General features: G+C 48.6%; 2 protein-coding genes across 2 annotated transcripts; one reads left to right on the top strand and one right to left on the bottom strand.

Annotated features, from left to right (window-relative positions):
• The first annotated feature begins 2,141 nt into the window (after nucleotides 1-2,141).
• Nucleotides 2,142-2,818, top strand: LOC147961736 (uncharacterized). Its single transcript, XM_087536270.1, has 2 exons — nucleotides 2,142-2,490; nucleotides 2,781-2,818. Exons 1-2 carry the CDS (start codon nucleotides 2,142-2,144, stop codon nucleotides 2,816-2,818), a joined length of 387 nt encoding a protein of 128 aa, XP_087392396.1.
• An 8,228-nt stretch (nucleotides 2,819-11,046) lies between these two features.
• LOC147961735 (uncharacterized) lies at nucleotides 11,047-11,508 on the bottom strand. Its single transcript, XM_087533919.1, has one exon. It carries the CDS (start codon nucleotides 11,506-11,508, stop codon nucleotides 11,047-11,049), a length of 462 nt encoding a protein of 153 aa, XP_087390045.1.
• Nucleotides 11,509-23,655: the final 12,147 nt, after the last annotated feature.

The following is a 23,655-nucleotide window of genomic DNA, read 5'->3' as shown; positions in this document are numbered from 1 at the left end:
ACTGAGCAATTTTACGGTATTAGTGGTACTCCATGAGATAAGATAGGTCAGGAGTACAAGGAAAATCTAGCATGTTCGTTCACGGAGATAGTTTAGAATTTTTTTAGTTTGCTAACGAAGGGTAATTCCGACTTTGATGCTCTGCCCCCAATTCGGCAATTCCGATTAAGTGGATGATTGACCTCATGACGCGGCCCTTCCATTTTCATCCACTAACATGCATGGTGAAGATATGATTCAATCGCAAGATAAAAAGGGATTTCAACCATTATGATTACAGTTATCAGCTTACACAAGTGTTGAATACCTTGCTTAATACCATCACGTGGATGATATGATGTTCTTGAAACGGAGCTGAGAAGATAGCTAAAATGAATCACTTCTTGTGTTTCAAACCTCTTACATGATGCAATGGACTTGGCGTGATGGTACACAGGAGAGAACAAGTATACCATGCATACTACGTTGTTCTACTTGGAAGACGGAGATTAACCTAAACATGCAAGTAGGATGGTCAGATGATTCCGCAGTCCAGTCACATAATTAAATAAACATTTCTTAAATGACTTGCTCAACACATATCCCATGATCATATTTTATCCTTTTCTTCCTGAAAAGAGCTAACAAAGGCATGCGATGTATAGATGTGCTATATATACTCCACCGGCTTGGGAAGTCAATGTGTATGAATTCAGATTTGCTCCCTCTCTACCCATGTTAAGTCCATCTAAAATATTGGAGGAAAACAAATACATGTGTCTTCTTCCACCTAATCCCTCCGGCCATCTTGCTCTTTAGTGGTAAAGAGCCCATTCACCCCGCCAATCTCTTTATCAATTGGGATCGAGCCTGTGTTTGCGCCATCGAACGACGAGTCAATAGTGTCATACTCCAAAGCTACAACTGTTATTTACTGCCATCGAACACGTGTGCTTTGGCATGCAAAATGTTTTTGATAGTGGGATGTTTGTTGCTGTTAGACAGGAGACTTGGTCCACCCGGTCTCCCCACGATCTGCGCACGACTAGCGCACGTAATCTGTTCTGTTGGGCGTGGCCCTCCTATATGTATCCTGGCTTGTACTCTGAATCAGTCAAGGAAAGATTTCAATCAGTTTTCATGGTATCAGATTATCCCCCGATCCTCTCCTAAACTTCCCTCACCATGACCAACCCTGGCGACGGCAACCCCTCCTAGCACGCCGCCGGCAACCAAACTACTCCCGCCACCTCCTCCACCACCACCCTGACTATCCCTTCCTCCCTCTCTTTCAGCGACACCATCACCGATGTCACGCCATTCATCCCAATTGTCGTTGATCTCCATAGCCGGAACTACTATCACTGGCGCCATCTGTTCGAGATCCACCTCGGTCACTGCTCTCTGCTCCATCATCTCTCCGATGACTCGCCTTCGGAGCCTCACAATCCTTGCTGGCTCAAAGATGATCTTGCCATCATCCAATGGCTCTACACGCGCATCTCCACCGAGCTCTTCAACCTCGTCGTCAAGGACGGCGCGACGGCGCGCGATATCTGGGTGGAGCTCCGTCGTCTCTTTCAAGACAATCAGGACACTCGCATCTCCGCCCTCAACACAGAGCTGCGCACGGTCACCCAGGGTGATCGCCCTGTCGGCGTCTTCTGCCAGCAGATCAAGGCCATCGGTGACGAACTCCGTGAGCTCAGAGAAACGGTTGCTGATCGTGCTCTTCTTCACGCCCTCATGGGTGGCCTGGACGAGCGGTTCGCCCAACAGGCGTCTCTGATTCTGCTTCTCTGTCCTCTCCCGACCCTGTCCGAGGCCCGTTCGATGCTGCAACTCGAGGAGCAGACTCAGACCCGCAAGACTGGCGCTCCGCGCCTCTTCCACACCACGGCGCGCTCCGCTCCCCCACTAGTCGCTCCTTCGCCGGCACCGCCTGCCGCCCAACCGCCGCCGGGATGGTGCCCCAGCCCCAACTACAAGGGTAAGAACCCAATTTACCGTCCACCGAAGCAGGGCTCGTCTTCCTCGGCGCTACCACTGTCGGCGCCCGCGGCATCTTCTCCACCTCTGCCGCCCGCGACGTCTTCCTCGCCGGCTTCTTCCACATGGCGTCCCCCACTGATCCGTGGACTGGGCTCGTCCAAGCCTGGCCGATGCCTTGGACTGCGCCGTCCCCGTACGATGCGCCGCCCGCCTATAGTGGAGTCTGGGCGCCCAGCATGCGCCCCTCTGTCGGCACTCCTGGTCTTCTCAGGTCCCGGCCGCTGCCGCACGCCTACACCGCCTGCGCGCCGCTGTACCAGTCTACTCCCACACCAACGGCGTCGTCCATGTATCCCTATGGCGCTCCTCCAGTTCCGAGCTGGGAGGTGGGTGGTCCCTCGGCGCAGCCTTCTTCCTCGACATACCACCCGGCTACATCTACTTCGACTTCAGCTCCGCCAACCTGGGACCAGGCTGCTCTCATTGCGGCTCTGAACTCGCTTACCACTCAGGACACAGGTACAGAATGGATATTTGATTCTGGTGCATCTATGCATATGTCTGCATCTAGTCGTACGCTTTCTTCTCTCCATCCATCTATTTTATTTCCTTCCATCACCATCGGCGATGGCTCTACTGTACCCGTATCTTGTGTTGGTTCAGCCACTCTTCCTTCTTCTAGATCTCCGCTTCTTCTTCGCGAGGTTCTGGTAGCCCCTACTCTCATCAAAAAATTGATTTCTGTTCGCCGTTTTACAATCGGTAACCATGTTTCTGTGGAGTTTGATCCGTTTGGTCTTTCTGTGAAGGACCTCCACAGCAAGGCGGTGATAGCTCGGTACAATAGCTCCGGCGACCTCTACACCATCAGCGACGTACCTTCTTCGACACCTCACGCCATGCATGCCTGCTACCTCTTGAGCACTGCGTTGAATTTCCCCGAAGAGGAAGGGATGATGCAGCAAAGTAGCGTAAGTATTTCCCTCAGTTTTTGAGAACCAAGGTATCAATCCAGTAGGAGGCTACGCTCGAGTCCCTCGTACCTACATAAAAACAATAGCTCAACACAACCAACGCGCTTAGGGGTTGTCAATCCTTTCACGGTCACTTACGAAAGTGAGATCTGATAGAGATGATAAATAATATTTTTTTGGTATTTTTGGTATAGAGATGCAAAGTAAATAAAGTAATAGCAAAGCAATAATAAAGCGATGGAGATTGATATGATGAGAAAGAGACCCGGGGGCCATAGGTTTCACTAGCGGCTTCTCTCAAGAGCATAAGTATTCTACGGTGGGTGAACAAATTACTGTTGAGCAATTGACAAAATTTAGCATAGTTATGAGAATATCTAGGTATGATCATGTATATAGGCATCACGTCTGAGACAAGTAGACCGAAACGATTCTGCATCTACTACTATTACTCCACTCATCGACCGCTATCCAGTATGCATCTAGAGTATTAAGTTAAAAACAAAGTAACGCCTTAAGCAAGATGACATGATGTAGAGGGATAGTTTCATGACCCCATCTTGTTATCCTCGATGGCAACGATACAATACGTGCCTTGCTGCCCCTTCTGTCACTGGGAAAGGACACCGCAAGATTAAACCCAAAGCTAAGCACTTCTCCCATGGCAAGAACAACCAATCTAGTAGGCCAAACCAAACTGATAATTTCAAGAGACTTGCAAAGAGAACCAATCATACATAAAAGAATTCAGAAAAGATTCAAATATTATTCATAGATAGACTTGATCATAAACCCACAATTCATCGGTCTCAACAAACACACCACAAAAAGAAGATTACATCGAATAGATCTCCACGAGAGAGGGGGAGAACATTGTATTGAGATCCAAAAAGAGAGAGGAAGCCATCTAGCTACTAGCTATGGACCCGTATGTCTGAAGTAAACTACTCACACTTCATCAGAGGGGCTTGGATGATGATGTAGAAGCCCTCCGTGATCGATGCCTCCTCCGGCGGAGCTCCGGAACAGGCCCCAAGATGGGATCTCGTGGATACAGAAAGTTGCGGCGATGGAATTAGGTTTCTGCTCCGTCCCCGATCGTTTGGGGGTACGTGGATATATATAGGAGGAAGAAGTACGTCGGTGGAGCTTCGAGGGGCCCACGAGGCAGGGGGCGCGCCCTAGGGGCGGCGCCCCCTACCCTCATGACCACCTCGTGGCTTTCTTGACGGAGGGTCCAAGTCTCCTGGATCTTATCTGATGAGAAAATCACGTTTCCGAAGCTTTCATTCCGTTTGAACTCCGTTTGATATTCCTTTTCTTGAAACCCTAAAACAGGCAAAAACAGCAATTCTGGGCTGGGCCTCCGTTAATAGGTTAGTCCCAAAAATAATATAAAAGTGGATAATAAAGCCCAATAATGTCTAAAACAGTAGATAATATAGCATGGAGCAATCAAAAATTATAGATACGTTGGAGACGTATCAATGCCTCCGTGTCTCTCTGGCATCGCCGCTTTGGTCACCCCAACGCCAGTACCACGTCCAAGTTTCTTCAAGAATTCCAGCTTCCGCATGATCGTGCTTCTCATGACAGCACTTTGTGTTTAGCATGTCAAATGGGCAAACATGTTCGCCTGCCCTTTGGCACCTCTATCAGTAGTAGTACTTTTCCTTTTGAGTTGTTGCATTGTGATCTCTAGACCTCTCCCATACCTAGTGTTTCTGGCTTTAAATACTACCTTGTCCTTGTGGACGACTACTCTCACTATATATGGTCTTTTCCTATCCGCAACAAATCAGAAGTTCATGGCCTTTTCGTTAATTTTCAGAACTACGTCTATACTCACTTCTATCTTCCCATTCACTTCTTACAATGTGACAACGGACGCGAATTTGACAACACTCGCAATCGCGAGTTCTTTCTGCACCATGGCATTCTTCCACGCTTTTCTTGCCCCTACACATCCTCACAAAACGGGAAAGCCGAGCGCTCACTTCGTACTATCAATGACATTCTTCGTACTCTCCTCATCCAAGCATCCATGCCACCCAAATTTTGGGTCGAAGCACTCCGACACGCTACCTATCTCCTCAACATTTGCCCCACTACCAAATGCCCTAAATTTTCTCCCTACGAATCCCTATTCCTTGCATCTCCACCATATGATAGCCTCCGCACTTTTGGCTGTCTCTGCTTTCCAAACCTCAGCGCCACAACGCCTCACAAACTTTCCCCTCGCTCTTTACCTTGTGTCTTTCTTGGCCACTCAGAGTCTCACAAAGGCTATCGTTTCTTTGACCTGCAGACTGGTCGCGTCATTCTCTCTCGACATGTTACATTCGACGAAACAGTCTTCCCTTTCCACTCCCACTCCTCCCCAGATTTTTTCCGCCCCACTTTCTGCCACCAAAAACACCAGCCCCAGCTCTCCTCCGATCGATGTGCATGGCCTGCATGGTCCTGTTCACGTGGTCTTGTCCCAGCCAGGCATCACATCCTCTCCGGGATCCGCACCCTCTCCTCCTCGCAATCATTGCACCGAACCCGACGCTGATTTCCCTGCCGCCACTCCCGACGCTGATTCTCCTGGCCTGCCACTACACCATCCATGCCACTGCATGCCCCAAACGCTGCTTCTCTGGGGCCCGCCACTACACCCGCAACCCCACCACATGCATCGTCCACTCCACCAACCCCAACGCATGCATCTTCCACACCCATGCACGCATCTTCCACTGCCTCTCCACACGCACCGCCGGCTCAGTGTTCTGGCCCTTCGCCTTCTCTCCCACCGCAACCATTGCCTAAAACAGTTGTACATGTTCCTATTCCTACAAACGACCACACCATGCGCACACGCGACAAGGCTGGTTTTGGTCTCCCTGTCAAACGCCTCAACCTCACAGCCTCATCCACCCCACTTTCTCCCATCCCTTCTTCTTATAAAGCCGCACTCCTCGACCCAAATTGGCTTCACGCCATGAAGGAAGAGTACGATGCTCTCCTTCTTAACGACACCTGGTCCCTTGTTCCCCGTCCCTCTGGTGCCAACGTTGTCTCTGGGAAATGGGTCTTTCGTCATAAGTTTAACTCTGACGGCTCATTATCTCGTTACAAGGCTAGGTGGGTGTGTCGCGGTGACTCTCAGCAAGCCGGCATTGACTACGATGAAATGTTCTCTCCGGTGGTTAAACCAAGTACGATTCGTGTTGTCCTCAGCCTTGCCATCTCTTCTTCCTGGCCTATTCACAAATTAGATGTCAAGAAAGCCTTTCTTCACGGTTCACTCAATGAGATTGTTTTCTGTCGCCAGCCACTCGGTTTCATTAACTCATCATTTCCCGATCACGTTTGTCGTTTGAACAAATCGTTGTACGCTCCAAAACAGGCGCCACGTGCTTGGTTTCATCGCTTTGCCACTTTTATTCAAACTCTAGGTTTCATTCCCTCTCGTTCGGACTCTTCTCTCTTCATCCTCAAATCGCAGTCTCACACTGCTTACCTCCTTCTCTATGTCGATGACATTGTGCTCACCGCCTCTTCTCCATCTTTTCTTAACCACATTATTACCTCTCTCCATCATGAGTTTTGCATGACTGACCTCGGTGCTCTCCACCATTTTCTTGGAATTGTCGTGACTCGATCCCCTTCCGGCCTCTTTCTCTCTCAACGTCAGTATGTCCTCGATCTTCTTTCTAAAGCCGATATGTCCGACTGCCATCCTTCCTCCACACCTGCTGCCCTCGGTTCAAAGCTTTCCGCTGAAGGTGACCCATATTCTGATCCTACTCTCTACCGTAGCATCACCGGTGCTCTTCAATACATGACCCATACTCGTCCAGAAATTACATACGCTGTCCAACAAGCTTGTTTGTATATGCATGACCCTCGCCTCCCTCACTTCAATCATGTCAAACGTATCTTGCGTTATCTCAAGGGTACTCTCAATCATGGTCTTTCCATTTCACCATCCGCACCAACTTCCCTTACCGCATACTCTGATGCAGACTGGGCTGGATGTCCAGATACTCGTAGATCTACTTCTGGCTATTGTGTATACTTGGGTGATAACTTGATGTCATGGTCGTCAAAGAGACAGCTCACTGTTTCCAGGTCATCTGCTAAAGCCGAGTACCGCTCCATTGCACATGCTGTCGTCGAAACAGTGTGGCTTCCTCAACTTCTCCAAGAGCTGCATCGCCCTCTTCACCAAGATACTGTCGTGTACTGTGATAATATCTCTGCCGTTTACATGTCTTGTAATCCTGTCCAGCATCGTCGTACAAAGCACATAGAGATAGATATTCACTTTGTTAGAGAAAAGGTAGCTCTAGGTGATGTCCGAGTCCTTCATGTTCCAACCAGCGCACAATTTGCTGACATCTTCACCAAGGGACTACCAACCGCAGTCTTCGTCGACATTTGTGCCAGTCTCAACGTCGTCGAGCCCGCCGATGACACTGCGGGGGGGGGGGGGGGGGGGGTGTTAGACAGGAGACTTGGTCCACCCGGTCTCCCCACGATCTGCGCACGACTAGGCGCACGTAATCTGTTTTGTTGGGCGTGGCCCTCCTATATGTATCCTGGCTTGTACTCTGAATCAGTTAAGGAAAGATTTCAATCAGTTTTCAGTTGCCATACAATGTTCTTGGAATGTGTTGATGAAGAAATATACCAATTCTCATATGATTCTTTTTTCACAATTGTAATTGGATAAATTCAGCAAAGTCTGGTTAATCTCATTGTTACCATAGTATATTTTAGTGAGAAAAAAACAGTTCACTATTTTCCAGAACACCCCTTGTTCTTTTGGTTAATCAACCCGTGGTTCTTCTTTAAGTGAGTTTGAAGGCTTTTTTTAACATCCGTATCTTTTAAACCCTAATTGCAATTCTGAAATGTTATATATGAAATTGATTAGAAAAATGTGTAGAATCTGAATATGATGTTGTTAGATGCTCTTAAACCCTAGCTATCAGGTGCAGTACGAGCGTGAGTAGCGTGGTGGTCATGGTGAAAGACACGAGCGCGGTTAACTAGGAACATGGCGATGGTTAGGGTGAGGACGCCCGATCTGGGAACGAGTCGACGACGTCAGCCCGAGAGAACGAAGAAAGAGAGAAAAAAGTGAGGTAGTAATTAGGTAGGCAGCAGATTAGGTTGATGCAGGACGTAGCATGGAAACGGCGTTAATTAGTTTTTTTAACACAATACAGACGCAAGCGCTCATATATATGCGCATACACTCACCCCTATGAATGAACACACGCACACCCTATCCCTATGAGCACCTCCGAAAATTGAGCCAGCATATCATCTTGAAATTTATAAAGTCACCGTAGGCACCTCATCGTCGACAGGAACGTCTTCTCCCACTGAATGCGCATCATCGGAAATCTTTAAATAAATCCAAAAATAAATGCGAACATCAGGATTTCAACCCTGATGGGCTGAGGATACCACAGTTCATCTAACCATCCAATCACAGATTGATTTGCACGACATTAATTAGTACGTACTATATACTTTTTTTGCAATGCTATATAAGTAGTGGTGCGCACGTAGCGTAGGAATCGAATCGAATCGCAAAAAAAGAAGAAAAAAGATGGTGCACGTGTCTTCGTGGACTTGACTGCCGTAATTGATTGCGTCGATCGTGCCAATACTTAGTTGTTCAGTTGACCCTGATCTTGGCTAGCTCTTCTCCGACGGATCGAACCAAGTCAACTTCCGTCACCGTCTACAAATTTCAGCTAGCGATTGAGTTGCTTTCTTGCTCTTCATTCACCTGAATGAATGAATGAAAGAAACTAGTAAATCCAACGAGATTCTGCTTCCGTTTATTCCTTCGTCGGAAGTTCTAGGCTTTTCAGAAGCTTGTCCATGCTTCTTCGTCCTTCTCTTCCAAGTTTTCCTTGTAGATGGTGTAGTTGTACTGTTGTGCTGGCACTCCTCCTCGTCATCTATGGTGCTTCGATCATACCTATGCATGCAAATAGAAGAAGTGTCAAGTAGTATACCATTCTCGAAGTGGTCAAGTGAGCACGTGTAAAGAGGATAATTCACTTTTATGTATGTGAAGTAGATGTCATACGTGTCACTTGCATAAATGGACTCTTGACATGACTAGTCAATGTGTACGTGTAATGCACGTTAATTTGAAAGTATATTAAATGCATGCAGATATTAAGTAGAATATTATTTGTGTGTTATTATGTGATTAGCATTATATTTGGCATGAAATTAATTGCATGCTAAACGTGTTGAGCGCTCGACATTGAAGCAATCTAGGTCGTTGGATTGATATGATTTGATGGTCGAGATTAATTGGATCTGCCCCTTTGAGTCTTTTTATATTGGTATAGATGATGTCCGTAGGGTGCTCTGCATCACCTTGTTTAATACCATCACATAGATGCTATGATGTTCTTGAAAGGAAGCTAAAAAGGATAGCTAAAAGGAATCAGTTCTCACGTTTCACGCGTCTTCCATGATGCAATGAATTTGGCGTGATGATACATACGAGACAACTGGCATACCATGTATACTAAGTTCTTCTGTTAGGAAGTTGGAGACTAACCTAAACATGCAAGTAGGATGGTCACATGATTCTGTAGTCTAGTCACAGAACAAATAAACATTTTTTGAATGACTTACTCAAACACAAGAGGTATAGAAGTCCTATATATAGTCCACCAGCTTGGGATGTTAATGTGAGTGTGATATGACTTCAGATTTGTTCCCATGTCTATCCATCTTGAGTCCGTCTAAAATATTGGAGGAAAACAAATACATGTATCTTCTCCCGCGTAATCGGCCCTCCTGCCATCTTACTCTTCAGTGGTACAAGTACATTTGCCTCGCCACTCACTTTATGCAACTGGAGCCTTTGTCCGCGCCATGGGCGGTGACTCAATGTCGTCGCAATCTGAAGCTGCACATGCTGTTCACTGTCATATCACCCGTGCTTTGGTTGTCGACATGGTCACGGTCATTATTTTCCGTACCTTGGCGGTTGACGAGGAGCACAAAGACCGGCGTGCAAAACGCTTTTGAGAGGTTTTCACATGACGTTCTTTCTTCTTTGTATGGGTTATAACAAAGAAATATATTGATTTTGGCGCAAACCGTGGTGCCGCAAATTTCGTACAGAATCCTGTAAACCAAATTTATGATACCGCGGATGGCGAGAAAGAACAGATCCAGTATACACATACCACATAATTTAAACTAGCAGTTCACACCACGTTACATTGCCGGAGTTCATACGAAAGACAGAGTTCATACTAGCATGAAAACATAATAAAACCTAAATCTACTCATCATCATCACCGGGCTTCTTAACATGGAGGTGGTACTCCATCAGAGAGTTGGAGAGGATGAACGGCAGGTTGTACTCCTCCTTCGCCGCTGCCACCCCCGCCGCGGCAGCTTCGTCTCCGCGGCGGCCGCCACCTTCACGTCGAACCACGCGTGCTCCGCCACTCGGAGTCGCTTGACCGCAGGCGAGAAGATCCGGTCGAGGCGGTCGAAGTTGCTCAACACCCGTCGGCATGTGCTGCGGGAGAGCGTGCTGCGGTCCTGAGCCTACATCTTGCCCCACTCCTCCACCGGCGGGCGGAGGGAGGAGCTCTCCACCTCGTCGCCAGGGCTGCGCTTGCGGGGCGGCGAGCCGCCGCGCACCCCTTGACCACCCGTCCTATGACCCGCGCTCGACATCCGGGCGAGCTTTCGCTCTCTACGCGCGCGGCAAACAGCGGCCAGACTGTGAAGGATTTCTCGCCGGAGTACCCCGATTTGCGGCGGAGGGGGATACGGGAATGCTGGATGTGAACCCTAAAACGGGGCCGCTCCGGTATATAAGAGGGAGTCGGGGGCGGTTTACGGGCCGCCCATAAAAATTTTATGGGTCGGGCTGTGAGCATCTCTAGCATATCTTGCAATCGGCTGTCGACCTTGGGAAAGGTTGGCTCGGGAACCAGTGTGAGGTTGGATGCTGCATAACTGAACTCGTCGTTGAGGCCACCCGTGAGCGTGCCGAGTAGGAGCTCGTCGGAAACCTTCTCGCTGATGTCGCAGAGCTCATCAAAGAGTCGTTTCAGCGTGTACAAAACTCGTCAATGGACGAGTCGTTTTGATGGCATCCAAAGAACTCTTGTTGTAGGAACACAAGCTGTTGGAGGCGATTGTCGGTGAAGAGCCCGTTGAGCTTAGTCCAGACCGTGTATGCATCATCATCGTCCTGCATCACAGTGTGAAACAAGTTGGTTGATACTGTCAAATAAAACGAGCGGATGAGTGAAGCCTCAATGGCCGACCACTCTGGGTCGTGGCGCATGGCGTCCCCATCCATGGAGCCGTCGATGTGCTCTTGGAGACGGTACTCACGTAGGAGGAGATGGAAGTAAGTCTTCCAGGAGTAGTAGGAGGAGTCATCTTGAGAAAGACGAACAAGGACATGCTCAATGATGTTCACGTCGCGAACTTCTTGGGCGGAGGGTGGATCGGGGCCGGCGAACGGGTTGGAACCGCCGGAGATGGTGGAGTGTGGGGAGGCCATAGCACCAAAGGGAAGGGTGAGTGGGGGTGGTAGAAGAAGAAGACACAGAGAAGAAAGAGATGTGGCGGCAGTAAGAAGAGAATGGGGAAGTAGGGAGGCGGCTGCTGTCAGGGGGGGGCAACGGCAAATCGGTTGCGGCAGCGGCAACGGCAGGTGCACGGCGGTGGCACAGGTGCGGCGGCGGCAGGGCCGGAAGCGAGGTTCTAGGAGAACTTGGAAACTGATTTTTTTTAGAAAAGGAGGATGACCCCCGGCCTCTGCATCTGGGAGATGCATGCGGCCATTTTATTGATTATTCTCGAGGACCTTACAAAGTAGTACAACAATATGTCTGAATCCGTCATCTTGGCAACCTATGCCGCTACTCCTATCCATATGATGAAGGGGTGCAAGCTGGGCCATATACACAGTCCTCTCACCTAAGCCTAACATCTAAAGCTGGAAGCCCCGACCGAGCCACATACCGGGTCTGGGGCACAATCCAGTCCGACGCACTCACATGTGTCGTCACCACCATCTTCCACTTGTCCATCTTCAGAGTAGATTAAGGTACCAACCTTGGCAGGTTCCTCCGCCATCGACGCCACCATGACGCCAAATGACGACCACCACCTATGCCAGTCCATCCCCAAGCCGAAGGAGCGCTACCACAAGATGAAGACCGGCGGTAGAATAGATGAAACGTTGCACACATTGCCGCCGCCAAACACCTCACACGCACCGCAAAGCGCCCACCGTGCTTCCTGGAACCCGAGGCGACGCCTTCAAGAAGGAGCATGACGAGGGTACGACGCCGTCGCCCACAAGGGGAACTAGAGCTTTCGCCCAAAAGGAGAGCACAATGAAAGATGGGAGAGGACCTCGACAAGGCCTCCAAGAAGGGAACCGACGTCCAGCAAAGGCACCGCCATTGTCGTGGCCTCCGCCGATGGCCAAGGGTTTCCCCCGGTCCCGCCCCCATCCCATCCACTCGGCCAAAGACCTAGCCAGAGGAATCGTGAGATGTCATGGATGAGATCCTAACCTGCCTAAGTAGTACATGTGATGAATATTCAATAAAAGTTGCCGGCTTATTGATTAGACTAGCACAAATGCCTGTGCGTTGCAACGAGAGACATTGTTAACCGTCCATGCGTCCATTTATTTCCGTTTGTCTTGCCCTATTGTCCTCCTTCTCTACCTCGAAATCCCTATTAACATTAATTCATATTTTAACTTTCCCACTTCAAAAATATGATGGTCAGAATATAAAGAGTTTACAATGCCTGGAGCTCTTTTGTTGACACGTTACAACCAGCAGTAGGAGCACACACCCCACGCCAACATGGCCACTTCTCTGGACATCATCATCGGGCCTCGTTGGGGATCAGGATTGGGGCACGCAGAGCGGCGGTAGAGATGGTAAAACGGACCCCTCCCCCCAGCTGGCGTGCGCGACAAAACAAGACGCGAGCAAGATGCACTGTTGTCACATTCTCTCTACTCTTCATCCCTCCCTATTTCACCAACAACGTCAATGACATCCAGAGTTGAGGATATGTTAATTGTTAGCAAGTCACGTGGGCTCCAAATATCTTCCCCTTTAGAAATATTTATTTCTAATATTTCATCCATTTTTAATTATTGTATATGATGATGTAGTAGGCATGAACATTAAACTATGACAGTAATGCGGACTAATCTGTGGTTGGATGGTTAGAGGGACAGTGGTATCTTGAGCCCACCAGGGTTCAAGTTCTGGTCTCACATTATTCCTGAATTTATTCCAGGATTTTCAGTAATACGTTTCAGTGGGAGGAGACGTTCCCGTCGACGATGAGCCACCTAAATCTCAAGATAATATGCCGGCTCAGTCTTTCGGAGGTGCTCATATGAGTAGGATAAGTGTGTGTGCGTTCATAGCAATAATTAGATGCGTGTATATGTGGGTGCTTGCGTCTATACTGCGTTAGAAAAAACTATGACAGTAACAATAAATAACAACAAGTAATTATATCGGTGCTCATTTAGAAAAAAATTTGCAATGGATGCTTGGCTGCTAGCACGCATAGCAACATCCAGCAGCTTCTCGTCACTCATCAGTGCAGCCATTAAAGCAATCCACATTCCATACCAAGAATCCCCACCGAGAGCTTCTCATTGTGTGGACGTTATCCACGTTGCCATTCCTCCCAGCGGCGCTGCTATCCTTCCTCTTATCCATCCATCCGGCCATCCATGAGCTCCTCCCATGGAGCTGCACGAGCGCCCGAGCCTCCCCGAGCCGCGTGCGCCGGCGAGCACCCTGCCTCTGCTCCCTTCTCCTTCCTCTTCCTCCTTCCTCTTTCTTCTCTCTCTCTCTCTTAACTCCCTCTCTCTTCTCGTTGCTACAGGACCGCGAGCTGCCATGGATGTTGCATCGAGCTCAAGTCCAACAGTCCAACCCTGGGAGCCGCGCCCTCCTCAACCCTGTCCAGATCCAGGCCGTCCCTGTCGGATCCGTGTCGCCCCGCCACAAGTCCCTGGAGAGTTGCCGCCGAACTTTCTTCCAGCGCGAGGGAGCAGCGCTCGAGCGCAACAACGACCGTTCGCCAGGATGCGTTGACCCCCAAGCTTCCCGCTCGCCAGGACACTCTGCTCGCCGCGTGACCGCACTGGTTCGCGCGTGGTGCGCATCACACCTAGCCACTGCACGCCCGCTCGCCTGCACGTTGCGCCGAGGGCCTAGCCGCAGCTGCTCGTCCGCATCGAGACCGAAGGAGACAAACGCTTGCCTTCTGTTCGTCTACGCATCCACGAGCGAGGACGAAGCCGTAAGCTCGCTTCTCCCTCCCCGCCCCGGATCTCACACCTCTCCGCGGCTGGGCTGTTCATGGCAGCGGGGCGGCGGCTGGGCTGTGTGTGAAGAGGAGCCGCGTCGAGATCCAGCCTCCCGCCTCTCGCGCCTCAAACACGCTTCGCTCCGGTGTCCGTCGAGTGCATGCCGTGCTCCAGCCGGTGCCCCGCCTCGGCGCGGACGCCCGCCGCGGCACCGGCGGCGCGTGCCCCGCGGTGCAGAACGACATGATAAGCGGCGAGATGCGCGGTGGTGAGCCAGTCCAATAAGAGATAGGGTCGTGGGCATAATTTTTAACAAATGTGGGGGTGTTTAGGTAAAAATAAAACCTTTTTCAGAGTGCCACTTAAACAGAGACTGCGGGTTTATTTCAAAGAAATAGAAGGACTGTTTTGCAAAAATGCTGACGACGTACAACCAAAAGCAATCGCTGCTTTATTATAGTAGGTAAAGATTAGCAAAGCAACAATGTTTATGCCGATTTGGATTATGGTTTGCCGCGTAAGTCATTTTTCGACACGGCGGCTCGCAGAGGCGTGTCAAGCCCAGGGGAGAAGGTGAACCGTCATTTTTTCTTTGATGCCTGCTGTAATGATTCCAAAGGCATGTGACGGGCTTTGGCGTTAAACTCAAAGGATTGGCCATTCTTATGATAGAGCAACATAAGAGAAAATTTGAAAATCCATATGGCCGATCAAATCTGCTGATAAAATGAAGATTCTCTTATGGCGTTTCACACTTAATTATTTGCCTTCCGGCGAACAACTTCTTCAGCGGCAAGTACCTGCTCCAATGCTTTTGTTGTAGACCGAAAAGTATTGAGGATGCAATCCTATTTTGTCCCCATGCTCATGCCATATGGGATGGGGTAAAAATCTTTGCTTTGATGTTAATTTGTGCCGCTCATAATTTTCGCTCACCCATGCAGTGGTTATTTGACTTTGTCCTTTGATCTTCCAACCGGAAAGCCACTGTTCTTGCTGTGACGGTATGGCACATATGGAAAGCCCGAAATGTGGCAAGAAAATAAGTTGTTTATCATCATACACGTGTTTCTATTGCGAAGGTCCGTGCTTATGTTGAGATGATACTGATGCATTTATACAAGCCAATGCTAGCTAAAAGACGTGAGACTCATGCTTCTAGCTCCAGTTGCTTTCCGCCGCCGGCAGGTATGGCTCAATTTTATTCCGATGCTGCTATTTTTGCTAATATCAACAAAAACTGGTTTATGAGTGGTGGCTCTTGATCATGAAGGAAATTGCCTCGTGGCATATTCTGAGCCAATTCTGGATTCTTGGATCCGAAGAAGGAAGCATTTGCGCGCCATCGAGTGGTAACAATGGCTCGAGACAAGCAATTCACGCACGTGATATTCGCCTCAGATTGCCTCTCTTTGGTACAACGGATTAACTCCATCTGGGATCAACGAGGGCTCTATGGTTTATATCAAACAAGCAACCATTTTTTCTTGCGGGTGATCAAACAAGTGACCATGACTTTTACTTGTCGGCATTGTAATGCAGTGGCCCATGTTTTGGCCAATTCTTGTAAGAACTTTAATTTGCTGTGCGTTTTTCATCCCGCTCCGGGTTGTATCCGGGAGACCTTGTATGACTCTCTAGCTTTATCAATATAATGCCGACTTAGAAAAAAAAGGGATTTTCAGTCTTGATTGGAATTTTTCTTTTTGGCTGGTATTTCTTTGTGTACAGGAACTAACCAGATAATCAAAGTGTACCTACGGGGTTTACACCAAGGTATGGATTTAAGTGGTACCTTAGAAGTACGTGAAAAGAAACATTATCTCCGATGAATATAGAAAGAGAGGATAACGCAACATTATTTGTCTAAAACAACATACAGTGCTTCGACATAAAAAGAGGAAATAGATTGATAGAAGAGGTATATTGACTACACACCGAAATGAATAATGTTTCTGGCCTCCACCCATGCTTCAGGGAAAAAGTATGTAGTTTCTTGACATACCAACACATCCATTTAGTGCTTTGCTGGTTCGGCAGGTATCTACTCACTTACATGATCTCCCAGCAGACAATATAGGTAATGCGTAGCTGGAATGAACAGAAACAAGGAGAGGCAAATACAGCAATCTGTTGTGGGAAGTTATGTAGAGAGGAATGGAGCATGAAGCTAAACCAAATTCTGTATCAAACACCACTAAGTCGGTATGCTTGATGGCCCCCTTGTTGATCCCTCCACAACAGTGCCATGTGCACAGACCATTTTTTGTCTTAATCGTCATCTGCAGTCACAAAATGATCAAAATCAAGAAAGGAATAACAAAACCAAAGGACGCCAATGGACAATGTATCCAATAAAGCAAAACCAACGATGCAAGAAAGGGAAATACAAACATAGAACAATATTATTGCACTCTCATTGGATAGAGTAATAATGAATTAACCATGTCCTATACACACAAAGTTTGGTCTTATTAAGAACACAATGATTAGAATATTAGGCGATAAGAAAATGATTAGCCTAAACTCCAGGTAATCTGCTAGTGTGGAGGCGAAAATAAATTTGACAAAATATTATAAAGAGAGACACAACTGTCCAAGAAGCAACTCAACAAGAACATGTGCAGCTCAACATAGAGCATCTATAGCACACCCCGTATATCGGCGACCCGCAAAACTCATTGACAGTTTGCGGAAAAACGGTTTTGCGGGCCGGCCGAGCGGCGGCCGAGCAGACTCCGCATAGCGGAACTGTAAAACGGAATATTCTGCCGATGGTGGTTGTGAGGAATGCAAAGACGGCCGACGGTCGATCCTCGCCGTCTCTTTCGGTTCTCATCATCGTGCTGCTTCACGACGAGGGCTATCACCAACATCTGCTGCCGATGGTTCTCAAGCAGCGTCTCAACATCCGATTCATCCGAATCCTTGAGCAAAAACCTCTCGCGAGGGCTCAATTCCATCTAAAGTCACAAATACAAACACCGCATGAACCAACTATGCATATCGCATCCGAAAGCACAAGCACAAGTACTCACCGGCAGCTCGAGGCGGTGGCTCTGCGGCGGTCGGTCACGGGGCGGCGATGGCGACTCGGGACGGCTCGGTTCGGCTGATCCAGGGAGCCAGTGAAGTGGCTAGGTGGAACCGGGTGAGAGGCGCCCCGGCGACGTGATTCCGTCCGCAGATATGGCCTGAATCACCTGCGGCGGTCGGGCGGAACCGATGGCGGGCGGCTGCGGAAGGGGGTGGGGAATGCGCGCGGGTTGAATGTCCCTCCCGCCAACTGCTTTTCTGAGATGGGTCGAGGGGGAAACCTGTGTTTTCGTAGGTTGAAGGTGGAATTTTACCGCGCCCCTCAAAATTTTTTACGAGTCCGACGCCTTACAGTATCGGATCAGACTGTTTCTTTTCGTGCGAGCCCGTATTTTGGTGGTTATTTGGTGGATCGGGGCATTATACGGGGTCTGCTAGAGATGCTTGAGGCTCACAAGCAGTCCAATGTACAGGTTGCAGTGTCTTGTCCAAAGAGGAAAAAGAAATACAGGTTGCAATTCATTCCTCTCCACTAGAAGTTTCCTGTCTGCAGAAATGTGATTCTCGTGTCGAGGACGTTCGAATAAAAGCCGACCGTAGTAGTACTGCCAGTAAAGTGAGTTCCCATTTAGCAAGTACTCGGACGGACACAAGATCACCTGCATGAAAAGGCGCCAATCAATCAAATATGCTAAACGCACAGGGTATTGTGGGCTGCTTCCATCTAACAAAACCTGCCCCCCTGATTTTCAGGTGGGCAAAAATCATGTGGTGGACGCGCACTAGTACTTTATCCTGCCTGCCCGGTGCCCATCGGGATTTGCTGCTGCCCTGTATTCTCGGAGGAGGTAAAGCATCAAAGTCCTACAATTTGTCTAAGATGTAATGGTTTAGTCCTAGAACATGCAAAAATACACTATTTAGTCCTAAAACTTGCACACAATGTGCAAGTTTAGTCCTAAGCCAGTCAGACGCAGGCAAGTGGCGCCAGCAGGACCGAACCAGTTAGCTATTAAACATTTGCAGATACACCCTTGCAGTTTCATGAAATCAACCCGCACAGTACACCTCGTGGCCATTGAAGAATATCACCTAGACGTCGGCGATCGCAGCGATGCGAGTGGCGTCCGTCGCGGGCATGTGGAGATAGCTCCAGGGGTACGGCGACTGGGAGGGGCTGCTCGGCCTCGATGGCCCGGCGCCGGCGCTGCGGAGCTAGGTGGCCGGTACGGTGAGCCTGTGGACACCTGCTACAAGGGATTCGACCTCGACCGTGCGTCGCGCTGGTACCTCAACTGCAAGTACGACAAAGAGAGGATGTTGGAGGAGGTGGGCATGGTCGGCGCCTGTACGAGGTGATCAAGTACATCTACGCCTACGCGGCGCCGAACGTGATGACCATGCCCACCATGGAGGTCTCCACCAGCGGGCGCAACCGGTGGATCAGCTATGTGGCGATGTCCACCGACAAGATGACCCGGCGGCTCGGGCGGCGGGACATGCGTGTCTCATTCCGCGGCACTGTCACCCCCGGCGTGTGGATGGCCAACTTCATGAGCTCCCAGGAGCCGGCGTGGCTGGAGCCCTGTGACCCGCGCCCGGACGTCATGGTCGAGTTCGGCTTCCTCAGCCTCTACATCTCAGCCGACAACACGTGTCGTGTCGTACTTGAGACGATTCAAGCCAGTTTTTTTAGTTATTTTTTCATTTTTCTTCTCCATTTTTCATTTGTTTCTTCAATTTTCTCATTTCTTTTTTATTTTGTTTATTTTCTATTTTTGGTTTTCTTTTTCTTTTGGTTGTTATTCTAAATTTTTTGTATACTTCAACAACATTTTTCTAATACACATCTAATTTTTTTAATACTTGTTCAACATTTTTATATACATGATCCACTTTTTTTCTAATACTTGTTCAATATTGTTATATACATGATCAACATTTTTTCTAAATACTCGTTCAACATTTTATAAATACTTGTTCAACATTTTCCCTTACCCCGGGGCATATGCCCCCTGTCCATGTGTCCTTACCCAGCTATGCATAAAATAATGGCATTCCCAACCGAAAAAGTGATGTGGTGTACGGGCACTAGGACTTTATCCTGCCTGCCTGGTGCCCATCCGGATTCGTTGCTGCCCTGTATTTCCGAAGGAGGTAAAAGCACCAAAGGTCCTACAACTTGTCTAAGATGTGATGGTTTAGTTCTAAAACGTGCAAAAATGCAGTATTTAGTCCTAAAACTTGCACACAATGTGCAAGTTTAGTCCTAAGATATTCAGACGCCGCCAATCGGCGCCAGCTAGACCAGTCAGCTGTTGAACATTTACAGATACACCCCTGCAATTTCATGAAATCAACCTGCACAATACACCTAGTGGCCATTGAAAAATATCACCTAGACGTCGGCGATCGCGGCGGTGCCGGTGGCGTCCATCACGGGCATGTGGAGGCAGCTGCAGGGGTGCGGCGACTGGGAGGGGCTGCTCGGCCTCAATGACCCGGCGCCGGCGCTGTGGAGCTAGTGGCGCGGTACGACGAGTTGGTGGACGCCTGCTACAAGGCATTCGACCTCCACCGTGCGTCGCACCGGTACCTCAACTGCAAGTATGGCAAGGAGCGGATGCTGGAGGAGGTGGGCATGGCCGGCGCCTGGTACGAGGTGACCAAGCACATCTATGCCTACGCGGTGCCGGACGTGATAACCATGCCCACCATGGAGGTCTCCACCAGCGGGCGCCTCCCGTGGATCGGCTATGTGGCGGTGTCCACAGACAAGATGACCCGGCGGCTCGGGCGGCGGGACATGCTTGTCTCGTTCCGTGGCACCGTCACCCCCGCCGAGTGGATGGCCAACTTCATGAGCTCCCTGGAGCGGGCGCGGCTGGACCCCTGCGACCCGCGCCAGGACGTCATGGTCGAGTTCAGCTTCCTCGGCCTCTACATCTCCGCCGACAAGACGTGCCACGTCGTACTTGAGACGATTCAAGCCCAGTTTTTTGAGTTATTTTTTCTTTTTTCTTTTTGTTTTCTTTTTTCTTCTCCATTTTTTCCATTCATTTCTTCGTTTTCTCATTTCTTTTTGTTTTGTTTATTTTCTATTTTTTTTGTTTTCTTTATTCTTTTGGTTATTATTCTAAATTTTTTGTATACTTCAACATCATTTTTCTAATACACATCTAATTTTTTTCCAATACTTGTTCAACATTTTTAAAATACTTGTTCAACATTTCTATATACATGATCAACTTTTTTTCTGATACTTATTCAACATTTATACATACATGATCAATATTTTTTAAATACTTGTTCCACATTTTATAAATACTTGTTCAACATTTTTCCTTACCCCGGGGCATATGCCCCCTGTCCATGTGTCCTTACCATCCTATGAGTGAAATAAGGGCATCCCCAGCTAAAAAAGTGATGTGGTGGACACACACTAGGACTTTATCCTGCCGGCTCAATGCCCATCGGGATTCGCTGCTGCCCCGTATTCTCAGAGGACGTAAAAACATCAAAGGTCCTATAACTTGTCTAAGATGTGATGGTTTAGTCCTACAACATGCAAAATACACTATTTAGTACAAAAACTTGCACACAATGTGCAAGTTTAGACCTAAGCCAGTCAGACGTAGCCAAGTGGGCACCAGCTGGACCAGTCAGCTGTTGAACATTTACACATACACCCTGCAGTTTCGTGAAATCAACCCGCACAGTACACCTCGTGGCCATTGAAGAATATCACCTTGACGTCGGCGATCACGACGGTGCCGGTGGCATCTGTCGCGGGCATGTGGAGGCAGCTGCAGGGGTGCAGCGAATGGGAGGGACTGCTCGGCGAGCTGGTGGACGCCTGCTACAAGGCTTCGACCTCGACCGTGCGTCACGCCGGTATCTCAACTGCAAGTACGGAAAGGAGCAGATGCTGGAGGAGGTGGGCATGGCCGGCGCCTGGTACGAGGTGACCAAGTATATGTACGCCTACGTGTTGCCGGACGTGATGACCGTGCCCACCATGGAGGTCTCCACCAGCGGGCGCGGCCGGTGGATCGGCTATGTGGCGGTGTCCACCGACGAGATGATCCGGCGGCTCGGGCGGCGAGACATGCTTGTCTCGTTCTGCGGCACCGTCACCCCCGCCGTGTGGATGGCCAACTTCATGAGCTCCCAGGAGCCGGCGCGGCTAGAGCCCTGTGACCCGCGCCCGGACGTCATGGTCGAGTTCGGCTTCCTCGGCCTCTACATCTCCGCCGACAAGACGTGCCGCGTTGTACTTGAGACGATTCAAACTGGTTTTTTGAGTTAATTTTTCTTTTTTATTTTTCTTTTCTTTTTTCTTCTCCATTTTTTCATTCGTTTCTTCATTTTTCTCATTTCTTTTTTGTTTTGTTTATTTCTATTTTTGCTATTCTTTGTTCTTTTGGTTATTATTCTAAACTTTTTGTATACTTCAACATCAATTTTCTCATACACATCTAATTTTTTTCAATACTTGTTCAACATTTTTTAAATACTTGTTCAACATTTTTATATACATGATCGACTTTTTCTTTCTGATACTTGTTCAACAAATTTATATATATATATATATATATATATATATATATATATGATCAACATTTTTTTATACTTGTTTAACATTTTATAAATACTTGTTCAGCATTTTCCTTACCCCGGAGCATATGCCCCATGTCCATGTGTCCTTACCCAACTATGAGTGAAATAAGGGCATCCCCAACCGAAAAAGTGATGTGCTGGACATGCACTAGGACTTTATCCTGCCTGCTCGGTGCCCATCGGGATTCGCTGCTGCCCTGTATTCTCAGAAGAGGTAAAAAAATCCGACTCCCTTCCCTGTCGAACGTCGGGTAGATATGAGGGCTTCCTCCCATTCGTTTTTTAGGATCCAGGGAGAGAGACAGAGAAATCCCCAATCTACCAAATCCTAACCCTAACACACCAGCGGGCGAAGCGGTAGGACTTGAGCAGCGCCTCCTGCTCGGCCAGGTCCACATCCGGCGTGACCGCCCTACCGGCGGCGACCTAATCTTCCGCCCACAAATGATTCTGGAGGAGGTTGTGGTTGTAGCTTGCTACCTCTTAAGCACTGCGTTGGTTTTCCCTTGAAGAGGAAAGGGTGATGCAGTAAAGCAGCGTAAGTATTTCTCTCAGTTTTTGAGAACCAATGTATCAATCCAGTAGGAGGCCACGCACGAGTCCCGCGCACCTACACAAACAAATAAAAACCTCGCAACCAACGCAATAAAGGGGTTGTCAATCCCTTCACGGCCACTTAAGAAAGTGAGATCTGATAGATATGATAAGATAATATTTTTGGTATTTTTATGATAGAGATGCAAAGTAAAATAAAAGCAAAATAAACGCCGCCAGAAATAGCTTGTTGTCGGGAGATTAATATGATGGAAAATAGACCCGGGGGCCATAGGTTTTACTAGTGGCTTCTCTCAAGAGCATAAGTATTACGGTGGGTGAACAAATTACTGTTTGAGCAATTGATAGAATTGAGCATAGTTATGAGAATATCTAGGTATGATCATGTATATAGGCATCACGTCCGAGACAAGTAGACCGACTCCTGCCTGCATCTACTACTATTACTCCACACATCGACCACTATCCAGCATGAATCTAGAGTATTAAGTTCATAAGAACGGAGTAACGCTTTAAGCAAGGTGACATGATGTAGAGGGATAAACTCATGCAATATGAAATAAACCCCATCTTGTTATTGTTGGGGAACGTAGTAATTTCAAAAAATTTCCTATGCACACGCAAGATCATGGTGATGCATAGCAAAGAGAGGGAGAGTGTTATCCACATACCCTCATAGACCGAAAGCGGAAGCGTTAGCACAACACGGTTGATGTAGTCGTACGTCTTCACGATCCGACCGATCAAGTACCGAACGCACGACACCTCTGAGTTCAGCACACGTTCAGCCCGATGACGTCCCTCGAACTCTGATCCAGCCGAGTGTTGAGGGAGAGTTTCATCAGCACGACGGCGTGGTGACGATGATGATGTTCTACCGACGCAGGGCTTTGCTTAAGCACCGCTACAGTATTATCGAGGTGGACTATGGTGGAGGGGGGCACCGCACACGGCTAAAAGATCAAACGATCAATTGTTGTGTCTTTGGGGTGCCCCCCTTCCCCCGTATATAAAGGAGCAAGGGGGGAGGTGCGGCCGGCCTAGAGGGTGCGCGCCAGGAGGAGTCCTACTCCCACCGGGAGTAGGACTCCCTCCCTTTTCCTAGTTGGACTAAGAATGGAGGGGAAAGAGGTGGAG

Source organism: Triticum urartu, chromosome 7A (assembly GCF_056163025.1).
Source record: "Triticum urartu cultivar PI428250 chromosome 7A, HENAU_Tu73, whole genome shotgun sequence".
NCBI classification, from domain to species: Eukaryota; Viridiplantae; Streptophyta; class Magnoliopsida; order Poales; family Poaceae; genus Triticum; species Triticum urartu.
The sequence above is the reverse complement of the archived record's forward strand: the minus strand, read 5'-3'. Positions and strand labels throughout refer to the sequence as shown.